Below are 19,711 nucleotides of genomic sequence, written 5' to 3'. Positions count from 1 at the left end.
CATGAGAATTGCTTGAACCTGGGAGGCAGAGGTTACAGTGAGCCGAGATTGTGCCACTGCACTGCAGCCTAGCTGACAGAGTGAGACTCAGTCTCAAAAAAAAAGAAAAAAAAATCAAATTATTAAGTCAGATTTGTTCTGTATTCTTTTTAATGTATTTTTAAACTGCTGTTGTTCCTCTAGTTAGGCGGAGTTAAGCAGCACTTAGCATTTCTGTGTTTGTAAACTGAAACATGAACAAAACTTAAGGTTTTCTAATAGCATTTGATTAATGTGAGTTTGAGTCATTTTACAGAATATACATGGAAAACAAGTCAGGGCCCACAGGCAAGACTTAGATAAGTAAAGAAGACTTTGAGTATGAATCCAAGTAGTAGCACCTAATTATTATAATATCCAGATAGTTCCTTGAGGAATTTTTTAAATTAATATAAATTCATGTATTTAATATGTAAAACCAGCATAATACTAAAAAAAATTAACAGGAAGTAATAGAGGCTAAAGCTCTCTGTCATCTGTCAGCCAGTGAGCTACTGAGTGTGTGTATGTGTGTGTGTTCCCTTCTGTCTTTTTTAAAATTTTCATTTTTAGGAACAGGATCTTTTTTGTTGTTGTTGTTGAGATAGAGTCTCGCTCTGTCGCCCAGGCTGGAGTGCAGTGGTGCTATCTCGGCTCACTGCAAGCTCCGCCTCCCGGGTTCATGCCATTCTCCTGCCTCAACCTCCCGAGTAGCTGGGACTGCAGGCACCTGCCACCACGCCCGGCTAATTTTTTTTGTATTTTTAGTAGAGGCGGGGTTTCACCGTGTTGGCCAGGATGGTCTCGATCTCCTGACCTCGTGATCCACTCGCCTTGGCCTCCCAAAGTGCTGGGATTACAGGCGTGAGCCACCGTGCCCAGCCTAGGTACAGGATCTTACTGTTGCCCAGGCTGGAGTGCTGTGGTGTGATCAGAGCTCACTGCAGCCTCCAACTCCTGGGCTCATGCCACTACACCTGGCCAATTTTTTAATTTTTGGTAGAGACAGGGTCTTACTATGTTGCCCAGGCTGGTCTTGAACTCCTGGGCTCAAGTGGTTCTCCTACCTTGGCCTCCCAAAGTGCTGAGATTACAGCATGAGCCACTGTGCCTGGCCTTCCCCCTTGTTTCATCTAGGTATATTTTTATTTATTTGCAATCATTGTATATAGACTTTTTTTTTTTTTTTTTTAAGACGGAATCTTGCTCTGTCGCCCAGGCTGGAGTGCAGTGGCGCCATCTTGGCTCACTGCAACCTCTGCCTCCCAGGTTCAAGCGATTCTCCTGCCTCAGCCTCCTGAGTAGGTGGGTTTGCAAGCACCCACCACCACGCCCGGCTAATTTTTGTATTTTTAGTAGAGATGGGGTTTCAGTATGTTGGCCAGGCTGGTCTGGAACTCCTGACCTCAGGTGATAGCCCACCTCGGCCTCCCAAAGTGCTGGGATTACAGGCATGAGCCATCATGCCCGGCCCCATAGTGTATAGATTATTATGGACTATTTTATATTTCTCCATTTTCACCTAACATCATAATTTTATCATTTTCTTAAATTGTATCCCAGTCTTCATAATTATCAAATAATGTAAAACTCAGTTTTTAAAAACGTTCAGTTGCTTTGGTATTTAAATAAAATCCCATATATCTTGAGACCAAACTGTCTTAGTTTGCTACGTATAAGAATTATTAATTTGTGGCCAAGCGCAGTGGCTCACGCCTGTAATCCCAGCACTTTGGGAGGCTGAGGCGGGCGGATCACGAGGTCAGGAGATTGAGACCATCCTGGCTAACACGGTGAAACCCCGTCTCTACTAAAAATACAAAAAATTAGCCAGGCGTGGTGGCGGGCGCCTGTAGTCCCAGCTACTGGGGAGGCTGAGGCAGGAGAATGGCGTGAACCCGGGAGGCAGAGCTTGCAGTGAGGTGAGATTGTTCCACTGCTCTCCAGCCTGGGCAACAGAGCAAGACTCTGTCTCAAAAAAAAAAAAAAAAAAAAAAAGAATTATTAATTCATTTTGACCTAAACTTAGAATTGAATTTTTTTCTGAAACAAAAACTTGTTTCCTTTTGTCTTAGGCATGCAGAGAAGGAGAAGAAAAATCTTAGATACATCAGTGGCATATGTGCGGGGAGAAGAGAACTTAGCAGGCTGGCGGCCCCGTGGAGATAGCCTCATCCTTGAGCACCAGTGGGAGCTGGAGAAGCTGGAGCTCCTACATGAGGTATCCAGGGGCAGGGTTGCTCAGATGCAAGAACTCTTGGACAAGATTGCCAAAGTATCAGTCTTCCTCCCCTCTGCTGCATGTGATCATAGCTTTTCACTTTTCTCTCCTGAGGTCTTAATGAGCTTTGTGTTTGCTATAGCAGTAGTATTGATCTTCTCAGGTGGAAAAAACCCGCCACTTTTTGCTGCTGCGTGAGAGACTTGGTGACAGCATCCCCAAATCCCTGAGCGACTCGTTATCCCCCAGCCTCAGCAGTGGGACCCTCAGCACCTCCACCAGTATCTCCTCTCAGATCTCAACCACCACCTTTGAAAGCGCCATCACACCCAGCGAGAGCAGTGGCTACGATTCAGCAGACATCGAAAGCCTGGTGGACCGAGAGAAAGAGCTGGCTACCAAGGTGTGAATCCCTTCCTCTTTGTTGAACGTCTTCCCACAAGGCTCTACAAACTAGCCTCTCAGTTTATTCATTTTCATCACCTTTGTTCGAGGTGTTTGAAGGCCTATGATAATACTGTGAATGTAGAAATAAAAAGATGCAGTTCCTACCCTCAATAAGCTTACAGGGCCAGGCACAGTGCCTCATGCCTGTTATCCCACCACTTTGGGAGGCTGAAGCAAAGGGATTGCTTGAGCCCAGGAGTTAAAGACAAGCCTAGGCTAACATAGTGAGACCTCGTCTCTACCAAAACAAAAATTAGGCCAGGCATGGTGGCTCATGCCTGTAATCCCAGCACTTTGCAGGGCTGAGGCAGGTGGATTACCTGAGGTCTGGAGTTTGAGACCAGCCTGGCCAACATGGTGAAACCCTGTCTCTACTAAAAATACAAAAATTAGCCAGGTGTGGTGGTGGGTGCCTGTAATCCCAGCTACTCAGGAGGCTGAGGCAGGAGAATTGCTTGAACACGGGAGGCGGAGATTGCAGTGAGCTGAGATAGCTCCACTGCACTCCAGCCTGAGTGACAGAGTGACACTCCATCTAAAAAAATAAAATAAAATAATAAAAAATTTAAAAATTTAAAAATATAAAGGTTACAGAATATTAGGTCACAAGCATATAATAGAGGTGTGTGTTTCAAATGCTATAGGAGTCAGAGGAGAAGTGTCTGTAGTGGGGAGCTCATGAGCTGACCTTGGAAGGATGCGCAGGAGGGAGGCAGCGGTGTCCCGCATGATCGGGAGGGAGGCAGCGGTGTCCCGCGAGATCGGGAGGGAGGCAGCGGTGTCCCGTGAGATCGGGAGGGAGGCAGCGGTGTCCCGTGAGATCGGGAGGGAGGCAGCGGTGTCCCGCGAGATCGGGAGGGAGGCAGCGGTGTCCCGCGTGATCGGGAGGGAGGCAGCGGTGTCCCGCGTGATCGGGAGGGAGGCAGCGGTGTCCCGTGAGATCGGGAGGGAGGCAGCGGTGTCCCGTGAGATCGGGAGGGAGGCAGCGGTGTCCCGTGAGATCGGGAGGGAGGCAGCGGTGTCCCGTGAGATCGGGAGGGAGGCAGCGGTGTCCCGTGAGATCGGGAGGGAGGCAGCGGTGTCCCGTGAGATCGGGAGGGAGGCAGCGGTGTCCCGTGAGATCGGGAGGGAGGCAGCGGTGTCGCGCCTGATTGGGAGGGAGGCAGCGGTGTCCCGTGAGATCGGGAGGGAGGCAGCGGTGTCGCGCCTGATTGGGAGGGAGGCAGCGGTGTCCCGTGAGATCGGGAGGGAGGCAGCGGTGTCCCGCGAGATCGGGAGGGAGGCAGCGGTGTCCCGTGAGATCGGGAGGGAGGCAGCGGTGTCCCGTGAGATCGGGAGGGAGGCAGCGGTGTCCCGTGAGATCGGGAGGGAGGCAGCGGTGTCCCGCGTGATCGGGAGGGAGGCAGCGGTGTCCCGTGAGATCGGGAGGGAGGCAGCGGTGTCCTGCATGATCAGTCTTGGGGAGTTCACGTGGGACTGGAACAGGAGGTGTGGAGTGAAGAATCTTGTATACTGCACTGAAGAGTTTATAGTGGATGATGGGAGCAAGGCAGAAATATTTTAAACAGGTATTTGTGTTTTAGAAAGATTTCTGGCCAGGCTCGGTGGCTCACGCTTGTAATCCCACCACTTTGAGAGGCCAAGGCGGGTGGATCACAAGGTCAGGAGATCGAGACCATCCTGGCCAACATGGTGAAACCCCGTGTATACTAAAAATACAAAAACTAGCCGAACATGGTGGCATGCACGTGTAGTCCCAGCTACTAAGGAGGCTGAGGCAGGAGAATCGCTTGAACCCGGGAGGCGGAGGTTGCAGTGAACTGAGATCGTGCCACTGCACTCCAGCCTGGGCAACAGAGTGAGACGCCGTCTCAAAAAAAAAATATATATTTCTCTGGCAGGCAATAAAGAGAATGGATTGATGGTGAAGAGATACGCTGAGGAAGGGAGAATTCTTTATCTTTATTACAGTAATCCCATGAGAAGTGATAAAAGCTTTTTAAAATTTTTTTTTTTTTGAGATGGAGTCTCACTCCTGTCACACAGGCTGGGATGCAGTGGCGTGATCTTGGCTCACTGCAACCTCCGCTTCCCAGGTTCAAGCGATTCTCCTTCCTCAGCCTCCCAAGTAGCTTGGAGTACAGAGGCATGTGCCACTACACCTGGCTAATTTTTTTATTTTTAGTAGAGGCGGAGTTTCACCATGTTGGCCAGGCTGGTCTTGAACTCCCGACCTCAGGTGATCCACCCGCCTCAGCCTCCCAAAGTGCTAGGATTACGAGTGTGTGGACGCCCAGCCAGATAAAAGCTTTTTAAAGAAGGCAGAGGTGGCCGGGTGCGGTGGCGCACGCCTGTAATCCCAGCACTTTGGGAGGCTGAGGCGGGCAGATTGTGAGGTCGAGAGATCACTATGGTGTTTTTATTTTTTATTTTTATCTTTATTAAAATTTTTTTTTTTTTTTTTGAGATGGAGTCTTGCTCTGTGGCCCACGCTGGAGTGCAGTGGCACGATCTCAGCTCACTGCAGCCTTCACCTCCCAGGTTCAAGCAGTTCTTCTGCCTCAGCCTCCTGAGTAGCTGGGATTACAGGTGTGCACCACCATGCCCAGCTCATTTTTTGTAGGTGTTTTTTTTTGTTTTTTTTTTTTTTTGGAGAGGGGATGGAGTCTTACTCTACTGCCAGGCTAGAGTGCAGTGGTATGATCTCGGCTCACTGCAACCTCCACTTCCTGGGTTCAAGTGATTCTCTTTCCTCAGCCTTCCGAGTAGCTGGGATTATAGGTGCCCACCATGATGCTCAGCTAATTTTTGTATTTTTAGTAGTGATGGGGTTTCACCATGTTGGCCAGGATGAGGTCGATCTCCTGACCTCGTGATCCACCTGCCTCATCCTCCCAAAGTGCTGGGATTACAGGCATGAGCCATCACACCCAGCCAAAACCATGGTGTTTTTAGTAATTCACTTTGGTAATCTTGAGAAAGGCTTTTTTAAGCCACTTGCTTTATCTTTATTAGACATACATAGAACTTCCCTTGCTATATACTTAGTTCTAATTTCTAGAGCTGTATGGGCAACATCAGAGCTGCACTGTGAGTTTAGGACATGTTATTTCGCCTCCTGCCTTGTATCCAGGGCTTCATTTAGTCATTGAGGTTTTTGTTTGTTTGTTTTTAAATTTACTGGTTTATTAGAAAGGACAGTGCAAAGGAGACCAATGAACAGCAGATGGACGAATGCATAGGGAGAGGAGATGTGGAGCTTCCATGCCCTCCCCGGGAACTCAGCCCTTCAGGAGCCTCCACATGGTCAGCTATCCTGAGGCTCCTGGCTGTTGACATTTTATGTTCAGCTTGCACTTCTCTTTCTCTTCTTTAGTGCCTGCAACTTCTCACCCACACTTTCAACAGAGAATTCAGCCAGGTGCACGGCAGCATCAGTGACTGTAAGGTGAGCACATTGACTGTAATTTTTAGCTAGTGTGTTTTTAACTGATTTCTCCACAGCAGCCCAGATTACCTATTCCTGGTTTTTGCTGCTTTTAAGCAACTTGTCATGGGCATAGCATTGTATTTGAAAATTTATGACATACTGCTCTGGTATTCATTCTAATTTTTCAGAGTCCGAACACTGACTTCTGAAGATAAAAATACTCCTTTGTGTCTCTTAGAGTGATTACCAGATGGGAAACATTTTGGCTTTTTCATGACTCCTTTGGAGGAGAATATTCTATAGGGAGATGGTATGTTATTCTATGCCAGGGTACAAGGAAACCCTGAGGTTCCTGGTGGCATAAAGTTTTATTGACTTCAACAAAGAGTGAAGTAAACACTTCAGAGAATTTCTGTGTTATTCACTCAATTCTAGTCAGCTTGACCTTAAACCCTCCCGGCTCATTCCTGCCTTGGGGTCTTTGCACACCTACTATTTCTTTGCCTGGAATTGCCTTTCTCCAGGTATTGTCATGGTTGGCTCCCTTACCTCTTTCATTTTTCTACTCCATTATCACCTCCTGTGAGTGGACTCTGTTAACACCTGATAATAAATCTGACAGCTGTCTGAAACTTTCTACCCACCCCTCTTTCCCGCTTTATTTTTTGCTATAGCACTAATTACTACCTGATGCTTTTTAAAGTGTTTGTTGAGTGGTTTATTGTCTGTCTTAAGCTCCAGGGAGGCAGATCCTCTGCCATATTATTAGAACAATGCCTAGTACATGGAAGGCGCACCACTGTAATACCACTCATATTAATTCAGGGGCTGGGTGTGGTGGCGCATACCTGTAATCCCAGCACTTTGGGAGGCCAAGATGAGAGGATCGCTTGAGGCCAATAGGTTGAGACCAGCCTGGGCAATATAGCACAAATACCCTATCTCTACAAAAAAATTTTTGAAAAATTAGCCAAATGTGGTGGACACACCTATAGGCCTAGCTACTCAGGAGGCCAAGGCGGGATTGCCTGAGCCCAGGAGTTTGAGGCTACAGTGAGGTATGATTGTGCCATTGCACCCCAACCTGTGTGACAGTATTTTTTTGTCTCTTAATAATAATGGACCGGGGGGCCGGCTGCAGTGGCTCATGCCTGTAATGCTAACACTTTGGGAGGCCAAGGCGGGCAGATCACCTGAGGTTGGGAGTTTGCGACCAGCCTGACCAACATGGAGAAACCCCATCTCTACTAAAAATACAAAATTAGCCGGGTGTGGTGGCACATGCCTGTAGTACCAGCTACTCAGGAGGCTGAGGCAGGAGAATCGCTTGAACCCGGGAGGTGGAGGTTGCGGTGAGCCAAGATCGCGCCATTGTACTCCAGCCTGGGCAACAAGAGTGAAACTCCGCCTCAAAAAGAAAAAAAAACAAAAAACAAAAAAAACCAAAATAATGGGCCAGGCATGGTGGCACATGCCTGTAATCCCAGCTACTCAGGAGGCTGTGGCAGAATTGCTTGAACCTAGGAGGTGGAGTTTGCAGTTAGCCAAGATCGCACCACTGCACTCCAGTCTGGGTGACAGAGCGAGACTTTGTCTCTCCAAAAATAAATAAATAAATAAAGATAATGCAGGAGAGGCCAGTGACAGTGGCTCACATCTGTAATCCTGCCTGCTTGGGAGGTCAAGGTCGATGGATCTCTTGAGGCCAAGAGTTCAAGACCAGCCTGGGCAACATGAAAAAAACCCCATCTCCACAAAAAAATACAAAAATTAGTTGAGTGTGGTGGTGTACACCTGTAGTCCCAGCTACTCAGGAAGCTGAGATAGGAGGATCACTTGAGTCCTGGAGGCTGAGGCTACAGTGAGCCAACATCGCACCACTGCACTCCAGCCTGGTAGACATAGCAAGACCTTATCTCGAAAAAGAAAATAATAATAATAATAATAACAATAATAATAATGCAGGAGGGCAGTTGGAACATTAAAAAACCAACCTTGCCCCTTTTATAAATGTCTTGATTCTTAGTGTGGCACTTAGGCCGTAAAATATTTGTAGGCTTGTGTTTTTTCTTTTTTGAAAATATTTTCACCAGTTGTGGTGGTACACGCTTGTAATCCCAGGTACTCAGGAAGCCAGGGCACAGGAGGATCGCTGGAGCCCAGGAGTTGGAGGCCACAGGAAGCTAGGATTGCATCACTGCCCTCCAGCCTGGACAATAGAGCAAGGCCTTGTCTCTTAAAATTTTATCTATGTATTTATTTATTGATAAATAATAATTGTATGTATAGGCTTGTTTTCTTAAATGACCTTCTAAAACAAGATGTATCAAAGTGAGGCGCTGGTTGTTGAAACTCCCTATTGTTATTGTAGAGGCAGCTGAATGTAACTTGTAGTGTTCGGTTTGCTTCCAGTTGTCTGATATCTCTCCAATTGGACGGGATCCCTCTGAGTCCAGTTTCAGCAGTGCCACCCTCACTCCCTCCTCCACCTGTCCCTCTCTGGTAGACTCTAGGAGCAACTCTCTGGATCAGAAGTAAGTACCCAGATTTCGCTGAGAGAAGTCAATCTAAGAACGAAGGTAAATGTCAACCTTCCTCTAGCTCAATGGTTCTTGACTGAAGGCAGCACCTTCCCCCTAGGCAGCATTTGGAAATGTGTGGGAGCCTTTTTGGCTATCACAGTGACTGGAGAGGTGCTAGCTACTGGCATCTCTTCACATCATAGCTTACTAACCTTCTGCATCATCACCTCATCATGACTGTCTTCTTCATCCCTTTCTGCTAGTTTTGTCCTCCATTCCTACCCCTGCTTGTCTCCCCAGTCATAATACCAGACATAGGAAGTGCTATCTTGGGAAAAATATTTTGAAACTGTTTTGGAAAAAAATATTTTGATTCCACAGCAAATTATGTAGGTAAGAAAAATAAAGACAAGGCCAGGTGAGGTGGCTCCCAGCACTTTGGGATGCCAAGGCAGGAGGATTGCTTGAGGCTGGGAGTTCGAGACCAGGCTGGGCAACATAGTGATATGCCGTCTCTACAAAAAAATAAATAAGATAGCCAGGCGTGGTGGTCTGTGCCTGTGGTCCCAGCTACTCGGGAGGCTGAAGTGGGAGGATCGCTTGAATCCAGGAGTTCAAGGTTGCAGTGAGGTTTTATTATTGCACCACTGCATTCCACCCTGGGCGACAGAGCAAGACCCTGTCCCTAAAAAAAAAAGAAAGAAAAAGACAGATTTAGTCTAGAGTCCATGATTCATCATCGTAATCCGTTCTTTGCAACATACCCTCTTGTGCATCTCCATCAGTTATGCTCACCTGGTTATCATCCACCTGTCTATCTCACTGTACCAACACTGACACAGGCAAAGGCGGCTGGAGAAAATAACACAACCAGGTAATTCCATTAAATTTAGGATGCCACAGACTGTAGGGACTATTCTGTGCCACTAAGAAAAGAAGAAAAAGCACTGACAACTAACTTAAGCATGCCATCAATTATAAAATGAATCCCAATTTAAGAAATGGTGGCTGAGTGCAGTGGCTTATACCTGTAATCCCAGCACTTTCGGGGGCTGAGGTGGGAGGATTGCTTCAGCCCACAAGTTCGAGACCAGCCTGGGCAACATAGGGAGACCCCCATCTCTACAAAAAATAAATAAAATAGTTGGACATGATGGCATGCGCCTGTGGTTCCAGCTACTCAGGAGGCTCAGGTGGGAGGATTGCTTGAGCCCGGGAGGTTGAGGCTGCAGTGAGCCATGGTTGTACCATTGCACTCCAGCCTGGGTGACAGAGCAAGAAATCAGCCAGGCATAGGGGCATGTACCTGTAATCCCAGCTACTGGGGAGACTGAGGCAGGAAGATTGGTTGAATCTGGGAGGCAGAGCTTGCAGTGAGCGAGACTTGTCTCGCTCTGTCACCCAAGCTGGTGTGCAGCGGCACAATCTCGGCTCACTGCAACCTCCGCCTCCCAGGTTCACACCATTCTCCTGCTTCAGCCTCCTGAGTAGCTGGGACTACAGGTGCCCACCACCACACCCAGCTAATTTTTTATTTTATTTTATTTATTTATTTACTTTTGAGACAGAGTTTTGCTCTCGTTGCCCAGGCCAGAGTGCAGTGGCGCAATCTTGGCTCACTGCAACCTCCGCCTTCCAGTTTCAAGTGATTCTCCTGCCTCAGCCTCCAAAGTAGCTGGGATTACAAGGCGCCTGCCAGCATGCCCAGCTATTTTTTTTTTGTATTTTTAGTAGAGATGAGGTTTCACCATTTTGGTCAGGCTAGTCTCGAACTGCTGACCTTGTGATCCACCCGCCTCGGCCTCCGAAAGTGCTGGGATTACAGGCGTGAGCCACCGCACCCAGCCACACCCAGCTAATTTTTTGTATTTTTAATAGAGATGGGGTTTCACTGTGTTAGCCAGGATGGTCTCGGTCTCCTGACCTCATGATCTTCCAGCCTCAGCCTCCCACAGTGCTGGGATTACAGGCATGAGCCACTGCGCCCAGCCTTTTTTTTTTTTTTTGAGACAGAGTTTCACTCTGTCGCCCAGGCTGGAGTGCTGCAACCTCTGTCTCCCGGGTTCAAGCAATTCTCGTGCCTCAGCCTCCTGGGTAGCTGGGATTACAGGGGCCTGCCACCACGCCCAGCTAATTTTTGTATTTTTAGTAGAGACGGCGTTTCGCCATGTTGGTCAGGCTGGTCTCAAACTCCTGACCTCAGGTGATCTGCCCACCTCGGCCTCCCAAAGTGCTGGGATTACAGGTGTGAGCCACTGCACCCGGCCAACTCGATTTCAAAAAAAAAAAAGAATGAAGTATAAAAAAAAGTTAAAATGGGCTTTTTAGATTTAGTGAGATACAATGCTATGTTGCTCTACAAAGATACCTAACAATACAGAGTATGGGAATTTATTTCTCACACAATAATCATGAGGGCTGGTCCAGGTCCAGGTCAGTGGTGCAGGTCTACTCTGCACAGCCGTTCAGGAACCCTGGGTCTTCCCATTTGTTTGCTTTTTCTGCCATTTTCTAAGGCAGTGGGCCTCTGAGACTTCAGTGTACATCATCATTCCCTGGGAGGCTTGTTGAAGCCCCCATGGCTCAACCCCACCCAGAGCTGCTCATTCCGTAGGTCTGGCTTGGAGTCTAAAAATTTGAGTTTTTGAACAGTTTCCCAGGTGAAGCTGATGCTGCTGGCTGGGGGCACACTTTGAGAAACATCGCTTTTGGTGTGGCCATGGGACTAAAAAGAAACATATAAAGGAATAGAGTTCATATTCCAGATAATGTGTTCAGAGGGCTTTAATATAGGCAGAGAGACTATGTGACCCAGTGGCCATCAATGATCAATTTCCTTTCATAACTTCAGAAGGATGACACCAGTTGAATTCAGAGTTAACTTTCTGAAGCCAGCCTGTCTCCTCAGCTGAGCTCTCTGCAACTCAAGTTTGCAGCTAGAGTTTAGGGAGGGGCATTGTGTTCCTCCCAGTGAAACGGTACTCAGTATGCCTTGATCATAACTGATGCTCTTGTTACCCTTTTCTTTCTAATCTCTCTATTTTAAAGGACCCCAGAAGCCAATTCCCGGGCCTCTAGTCCCTGCCCAGAATTTGAACAGTTTCAGATTGTCCCAGCTGTGGAAACGCCCTATTTGGCCCGAGCAGGAAAAAACGAATTTCTCAATCTTGTTCCAGATATTGAAGAAATTAGACCAGGGTGAGTACTATAATGAGCAGGAATGCCAGCTATAAAAAACAAATCCACAAGAAGAAGTGACTGGCCAGCTCTTCCCTGTGAGGTCTGTACTGTAGTCTGATGCAATCTGTACTGTAGTCTGATGCAAGTTGAGTCTGGGGTGAGAGGGCCGGCCTGGGTTTCTCCAGCTGGGTCTCATGATGCATCTGCACCCTGGCGCAGCATGTTGCCATGGCATGGTTTCGCTTTTGCTGTATTACTTTGGCAGATAAGATTCTAGGCCAAATAGGTCATTTGCCTGTTTCATCGAATCTAAGGACTTGGCCTAGGTGTGGCGTATTTTGATGGTCCTCAGCACGATTATTTTCTTTTTGTGAGAAACTAACTTTTGTCATATTGTCGTTTTTAGCTCAGTGGTCTCTAAGAAAGGATACCTTCATTTCAAGGAGCCTCTTTACAGTAACTGGGCTAAACATTTTGTTGTCGTCCGTCGGCCTTATGTCTTCATCTATAACAGTGACAAAGACCCTGTGGAGCGTGGAATCATTAACCTGTCCACAGCACAGGTGGAGTACAGCGAGGACCAGCAGGCCATGGTGAAGGTCTGTCCTGCCCTGCCTTGGTTTCTTATTGCCACATGTGCCCTTCCCTTTTGAGTTCTGCACTCTCTGTTATGTGGTGTGAAATTTCCCCTTTCTCTCTGGTTTTGAACTCCTTTGTGAGTGCTATATGGCTTGGGAATATGGTAAGGCAGTCCCCATTGCTGTTTCTGTAGTAACTTTCTTGTCTACCTGCATTTTTCTTTCAGACACCAAACACCTTTGCTGTCTGCACAAAGCACCGTGGGGTCCTTTTGCAGGCCCTCAATGACAAAGACATGAACGACTGGTTGTATGCCTTCAACCCACTTCTTGCTGGCACAATACGGTAAGAAGTTGTTTTTTATTTGTTTGGTTTTTTTTTGTTGTTGTTTTTGAGACGGAGTCTCACTCTTTCTCCCTGAAGTGCAGTGGCTTGGTCTTGGCTCACTGCAACCTCCGCCCCCTGGTTCAAGCGATTCTCCTGACTCAGCCTCCCCAGTAGCTGAGACTACAGGCATGTGCCACCATGCCTGGCTAATTTTTGTATTTTTTGTAGAGACGGGGTTTTACCACAATGGCCAGGCTGGTCTCAAACTCCTGACCTCAAGTAATCCACCCACCTCAGCCTCCCAAAGTGCTGGGATTATAGGTGTGAGCCACTGCACCCAGCCTAGAAGTTGTTCTGTGTTTTCTTTCTCTCTTTGGCTTTTGGCTTCAGGAATATCAGGATAAATAGGAAAGGAAGAATTTTTCTTTTTTTTTTTGTTTTCTTTGTGGTTTTTTTTTTTTTTTTTTTGAGATGGAGTTTCGCTCTTGTGTGGCCCAGGCTGGAGTGCAGTGGCACGATATTGGCTCACTGCAACCTCCACCTCCCGGGTTCAAGCCATTCTCCTACCTCAGCCTCCCGAGTAGCTAGGATTACAGGTGTCCGCCACCACACCCAGCTAATTTTTTTTTTTTTTAATTTTTAGTAGAGATGGGGTTTCACCATGTTGGCCAGGCTGGTCTTGAACTCCTGACCTCAGGTGATCCACCCTCCTCGGCCTCCCAAAGTGCTGGGATTACAAGCGTGAGCCACCACATCTGGCTTGAAAGGAAGTATTTTTCAAAATAAATGTAAAAGAGAGGAAGGACAGGAGTGTAAATTGGTTGTGGGGTGGTAATGAGGCCTCTGCATCTTGTAAGACATTGTCATGTTCTGAAGCACCAGGGAGACTCTGGTCACAAATGTGCACCAATTATTTTCCTTGTTTGTCTTTTTGTTCTCAAGAGGTCTGCAGATGGGGCTCAGGGGAGAGATTAAAGGGAGGACAGTGAGAACCTTAATGGTCTCCCAACCTCCAGCCCTGTGATTAAGCCTCAGGTTCTGAGGGCTTGTGTCACAGGGTCCCAGAGTAGACGGCTTAGAGGACAAGGCCTGCGGTGCCAAATAGGAAGATGCTCCAGGAGGGAGCCTCAGAGGGAGAGGACTGTGAGGGGACAACACTTGTACCCAGACTTCTAATCCTACCTCCCTGTTTGTCCCCCATAGGTCAAAGCTTTCCCGCAGATGCCCGAGCCAGTCGAAATACTAAGTGACTCTGCCGAGTGCCCTCACTCGCCTTCGAGAGATAAAGAAAGCGTTACCTCTCATTTCTCTTTGTGATTCTTGACGGTGACTCTTGTATGTGATCCTGTGGCTTAACTACTTCTCCCTCCTTGTCCAGCACTTTTCTAGTTCTCCCATTCCCCATCTCCATTGCTCTGTACTCTTCTTTTTTCTTGTGCTGAGAATCTTGTTAGTAGCATGTGGCCTAACAAAAGGAAAAAATGTTTTTAAACACACACACACACACACACACACACACACAAAAACACAAAAACTCTGAGGGGATCTGGTGAATCTCCAAATGATTGTGGGTGTACTTTGGCTTCCTTTTGTATGATAGGTCCCCATCATGACCACCTCTGATGTCTGTGCTGCTGTCACCAGGCACCTTGAAAAACCAAGTATGTTTTTCAAGACAACATACTTTTTTTTTCTTTTCTCAGTTTGTGATATCACTTTAATTTTTCTTGGGTGGCTTAGAGACTAAGGGAGGAGACATCTGGCCTTTTTAGAACCTGAGAGGAAAAAACTAATCTTTTTTCCCCTCTGTCTCTTTTTGCCATGGCTAATGCCTGCATTTCCATTCAGGGAAAAGGTGGTGGTGAGCATAGAACTGGAACAGTTATATTCTGAGTCAAAGTTGGGGCTTTTTAGGGCATAATTATGGAATTTTTATTTACTGGTAGAGATGAGACGAGAGGCCTTTTCAGTGGGCCTGGGACAGTGGCTGCTCTTGACCTTGGTGAAGGGAAATGCCAAGGATGCTTCTGGTGGACTTCAGGGGACCCCAGGGTTTGGCCGTGGGCCGTGACAGCGGCAGGCGGTGGGATGCTTGTAGCTCCTCACAGCAGGATTCCTGCCCACTGTTTTTTCTCTGTTGGGAGGGAAGCTCTTTTCTAGGAGTGTCTCAGTTCCGTTTTTGGCATTAGTGATGGTGGTGGTACAGTTGGAATTAGTGCCATGTCATACACAAATGTTCCACAAGGCGGGAGTGTTTCACTTTCTGGTGATAAACTTGATGGTCATAGTTACGATTAAGATAATGCTGGGTAGGCCGGGCACAGTGGCTCACACCTGTAATCCAAGCACTTTGGGAGGCCGAGGCGGGCAGATCACGAGGTCAGGAGTTCAAGACCAGCCTGGCCAATGTGATGAAACCCCGTCTCTACTAAAAATACAAAATTAGTCGGGTATGGTGGCACATGCCTGTAATTCCAGCTACTTGGGAGTCTGAGGCAGGAGAACTGCTTGAACCCAGGAGGCAGAGGTTGCAGTGAGTCAAGATCGCGCTATTGCACTCCAGCCTGGGTGACAGAGCAAGACTCTGTCTCAGAAAAAAAATAATAATAATAATGCTGAGTAGTGACCTTGTGGTTGTTCCAGCTCCCTTTGATCAAAGAAATGTAGCTTTCAGGCATAAACTTGGAAGTCTCCCTCTGAATCCAGCAGTTGTTTTCATTGATGCTTATCAGGTTGAAGATGCTTTCAGTGAGGCTCTCTATACTCATAAATAAGCAAATGTGGCAGGCTTTGCTTTCTGGATCCCAGGATTAAAACTAACCATGACCACTACTCCAAACAGAACACAATATGCCTAGGGGCACGGATGAGCATCCAGGGAGCCCGGGCCCCAGGCTGTGTTCCCTGCTCCTCTCCATCTGGTGTGGAAACACTGCCCAGGGAGAAAGGAGGAAGCTCACTGTGGACAGTCTTCTTTCCTTCTGACAGACCAGGTCATCTGGCTTCTGAGATCATCAGAGAAGATAAGTCTGTCTCTTTCAGCTGCCAGTAAGTTTTCCAGGATGAGAGGGGAAAAAGAAAGCCTCCAGTGACTTCGGTTGCTTTGCCAGTTGTCTTGGGATTGTTTTACACCATCCTTTACTTCCCTTGCTCAGACGTCTCTGTTTCACCATCGCTCAGGCATTCAGGAAAGTATCTGCTCACTCCCACTTGGTGAGGTCCTCGGCCTTGAGGTTGCTGACTCTCAGGCGATAGGCAGCTGGATGACTTCCCGCTTCATGCAGCAAAGGCCAGGGGCTCGCGCGCCTCTGCAGAGTTGTTGCTAGGGAGACTTGTGTCATCGTCCACACCCTTGTTTCTCACTTCCTGGTTGGGCTCATCTCTGAAGAACAGGTCTCCCAGCTTTGCTCCTTATCACTGCATTGTGAAGAGGAGGAAAAGTGAATCACGGAGAGAGAAAGGAAAGGATAGAATCACAGGCTGCATCTGTACCTGAAAAGTGACCAGCGGAAACTCTATGGCGGATTTTTTTTTTTAACTTTCTTCTTCCTGTTAAAACATAGGTCACTAACTGTGAAGTTATTTGTTTTCTAAGTGGTATGTGAGATTTTCTAATGTAGTTAGAAGTTTCATTGTCTGATGGACACAATATGCCCTTCTGGTTCTATTCAAACCAGCAGGATCTGTCGGTGCTTAGAGATGGCTGCCTGGACTGGAATCAAATCTAATTTCAGGGAAATGAAGATGGAATTTGAAGGTCACTTTTAAAATTAAGTCATTGATGCTGCTGTTACAAAGTGTGACAGAGGATCCATGTCTGTGACACAGGACGGTGGGAAGCCTGAGAGAGAGTGAAATTATGTGATACACTGAAATGACTTTTGTTTTTCTTCTAACTCATACGAAACTGGTTTGGAAAGTCTTTGCTTTGGAAGTCTCAGACATTAGAACAGGCCAAACTGGACTGTCTGTTCATAGCATGCCTGGATAAGAAGGCCTCTTAGGGAGCCAGAGGGAGCAGAGTGGTCGTGTCCTGCGTGCTCTTCACCTTCTGGGGCGCCCCTGCTGTGGCTGGCAGGTGCAGACAGCCTCTGCTGGCCCCCAGCACGTCCAGAGTGGGTGCTCCCTTGCCCGACAGAACCATCCCCACTGTGAAGCTGTGAGAGAAGATTTGTGGCAGGAACTGTTTATGAGGCTCTAATTGTTGCTGTTGTGGCGGGAAAGTTAAGAAACATAGCCCTTAAGGAAACCACCTTTATTTATTTTTTTAAAGCACGCCTTTAAATAAGCAAAAAATTTAAAAGGCAGGAAAGAGAATTCTTAGGCAAATTCAGAGAAATAAGTGCTAGTTAAAACTAATCACCTCCTCCTCTCTCTCTCTCATCCTCCTTTCTCCCATCAAAGCAAAATATGGCCTCACTACCAGCCCCAAATCAGTGCTCAGACCCGCTCTGTGTCTGTGTGCCCTCCTGGGAGTCAGTCAGCGCTCAGGCCAGGACTGTGCAGGGCCAGCCAGCCCATGCACTAGTCAGGAGCACAGGCAAGGGCTGCTTGTGGCAGTGGCCGGGCACCTGAGCCCCAGCTCGTTGTTAAACGTGCTGACGGCAAGGGGCAATGGAGTGAGTTTCCCAACTAAGAAACCACTATTATTTGATATATTTTTTTCCCTTCAGTCACATAGACTTCAGACAACTGCTCCTATTTTTTATGGATTTTTCAGCTCATTTCAGATGAAGGAACTAAGTCATTGTGAACTGTCTCTTGGGATCTAAAAATAAGATGACTTTTCCTGGCACATATTCCAAAGCAAAGACTTTGTTGCCTGCTGCTTATTGTCTAATTTACAGGGATATTTAATTTTGTCAGGTCTATGTATATTTATCCAGCTATACTTACTTGCACAGTGGATTGGAGAGAAAGGATTCTCCAGCGTGCACACTCATCGGTACTCTTTCTGCATTTCTCTCATGCTGTGTCCCGCTCGGGTTCCAATGGACAGTATCAGGGCTTGTTTGACTTGGGTCTTTCAGTTTTCCTTTTGGTTCCCTTTTTAAAATGTGATTGTTAACCTGCCCCTTAAAAAGAAAAGATTCAGCCGGGTGCGGTGGCTCACACCTATAATCCCAGCACATTGGGAGGCCAAGGCAGGTGGATCACCTGAGGTCAGGAGTTCGAGACCAGCCTGGCCAACCTGGTGAAACCCCGTCTCTACTAAAAATACAAAAAGTAGCCAGGCGTGGTGGCGTGTGCCTATAGTCCCAGCTACTTGGGAGGCTGAGGCAGGAGAATAGCTTGAACCTGGGAGGTGGAGGTGCAGTGAGTTGAGACTACACCATTGCACTCCAGCCTGGGTGACACAGCAGGACTCCGTCTCAAAAAAAAAGGAAAGATTCATTTTGCTGCTGCTCCCAGAAGGTTTGCTGGATGTGTTTACATAGGACTCTAACTTGTGTGCACTGCAGTTGTTCACCAGGGTCAGTGATTCACCCCGGTGTGTGGCCAGACCATGACTGTGTAGCAGGAATGTTTTAATTTGTGCTTCCTTAGTAAATTGAAATATCAGCTGAGAGATTATTTGCTGCTGTTGTTCAAAAGGCCATTTATGAAGTTAGTATTTGAGCCCCATAAGATCTTTGAAAAGCCTCCAATCATTTAAAGGAAGAAATCAGAGTTGCTATAAAATTCACGTAAAAAGCTCATAGCCAAACGGCTGTGCTCAGATGGAAAGTCTGGGCTGAGGTTGGTCTCTTGCCAAACCGTGGCTGTTGTGTGTTGTTCTTCATGTCTTCGAGTTCATTTTTTTTCATTCTGCGTATTCTGGCATCAGTTCACTTGAGGAGTCCATCAGCCTTCTTGTATTTAAGGCATTGTCTTAGACTTTGTGGCTCTAAAGTACTTGTCTGTTGAGATTTCAAGTCTCTTGTCACCATCCTCACACATGACAACAAAACCCATAATGCATAAGTGGCCTTTCTGAACCAAGACTTTGCAAACTGATCTCTCCCCAGTGAAGGAGTTGAGCACATTAGCAACAATGTACATTAATTTTGGATTTTCATTTTCATGTTTTATTTTGTAAATATTATCTGATGTTTGGAGCTTGAGTATACAGACTGTAAATATAGTTCTTGTATTTGTACTAATTCCGATTCTTTTGCTGTATAGCCTTAGATGTGCAATGCAGACATTATCTAACTGTGTATGGTAACCTTGCATCACGGAACTATTAGTGAACGAGGTAAAAATAATAAAGGTACAGCCAGTGCATCAGAAGGCTCTCGATGTGCATTTATTCTTGCACCCCTTGAAAGGTAATTACACAAAGATTTCTTTTCTTGATTTGCAAAGATAATACCTTTCTAAGACAGAAGTCACAATATCATCGCTTAAGTGCTCCTTTCTGATATTCAAAATGGTGGTTTTTATATAACCAAGAAAGCTAATATGGTGCTGTTTCTTTGAAAGTACTTTTCTCCCAAAGATGGAAGTGGTTATTTTAGCTAGAAGATTTGTCGTTTTTCTCCTGAAGCCTCCTTGTATGCCCTCCAATAATTTTGTAGTGTTGTGTTGGCTTCTTTTTTTTTTTTCTTTTTGAGACAGTCTTGCTCTGTCACCCATGCTGGAGTGCAGTGATGTGATCTCGGGTCACTGCAACCTCTGCCTCCTGGGTTCAAGCGATTTTCCTGCCTCAGCCTCCTGAGTAGCTGGGATTACAGGCGTGCGCCACCATGCCTGGCTAATTTTTGTATTTTTATTATTATTATTATTTATTTTTATTTATTTTTTTGAGATGGAGTCTCACTCTGTCGTCCAGGCTGGAGTACAGTGGCATGATCTCGGCTCACTGCAACTTTCCGCCTCCTGGGTTCAAGCGATTCTCCCTGCCTCAGCCTCCCAAGTAGCTGGGATTACAGGTGTCCACCACCACACTTGGCTGATTTTATTTTTAGTAGAGAGGGGTTTCACCATGTTGGCCAGGCTGGTCTC

At 46.8% G+C, this 19,711-nt stretch overlaps 1 protein-coding gene across 15 annotated transcripts in view; it reads left to right on the top strand.

Moving 5' to 3' along the window:
* The window catches only part of KIF1B (kinesin family member 1B), a 174,083-nt gene extending 155,089 nt beyond the window's left edge, over nucleotides 1-18,994 (top strand). For all 15 annotated transcript variants that reach the window (XM_054439955.2, XM_054439961.2, XM_054439910.2 and 12 more), the window contains 8 exons: nucleotides 2,094-2,239; nucleotides 2,403-2,642; nucleotides 6,063-6,134; nucleotides 8,529-8,650; nucleotides 11,687-11,836; nucleotides 12,225-12,417; nucleotides 12,624-12,742; nucleotides 13,928-18,994. In XM_054439955.2, coding sequence (XP_054295930.1) covers nucleotides 2,094-2,239; nucleotides 2,403-2,642; nucleotides 6,063-6,134; nucleotides 8,529-8,650; nucleotides 11,687-11,836; nucleotides 12,225-12,417; nucleotides 12,624-12,742; nucleotides 13,928-13,970 — 1,085 coding nt within the window. In that variant the 3' untranslated portion in view covers nucleotides 13,971-18,994. The remainder of the gene's footprint in view (nucleotides 1-2,093; nucleotides 2,240-2,402; nucleotides 2,643-6,062; nucleotides 6,135-8,528; nucleotides 8,651-11,686; nucleotides 11,837-12,224; nucleotides 12,418-12,623; nucleotides 12,743-13,927) is intronic.
* The last annotated feature ends 717 nt before the right edge of the window (nucleotides 18,995-19,711 follow it).

The sequence above is a fragment of the Pongo pygmaeus genome, chromosome 1, assembly GCF_028885625.2.
Source record: "Pongo pygmaeus isolate AG05252 chromosome 1, NHGRI_mPonPyg2-v2.0_pri, whole genome shotgun sequence".
Classification (NCBI taxonomy): domain Eukaryota; kingdom Metazoa; phylum Chordata; class Mammalia; order Primates; family Hominidae; genus Pongo; species Pongo pygmaeus.
Note: the sequence above shows the minus strand (reverse complement) of the source record. Positions and strands in the feature narration are given on the sequence as shown.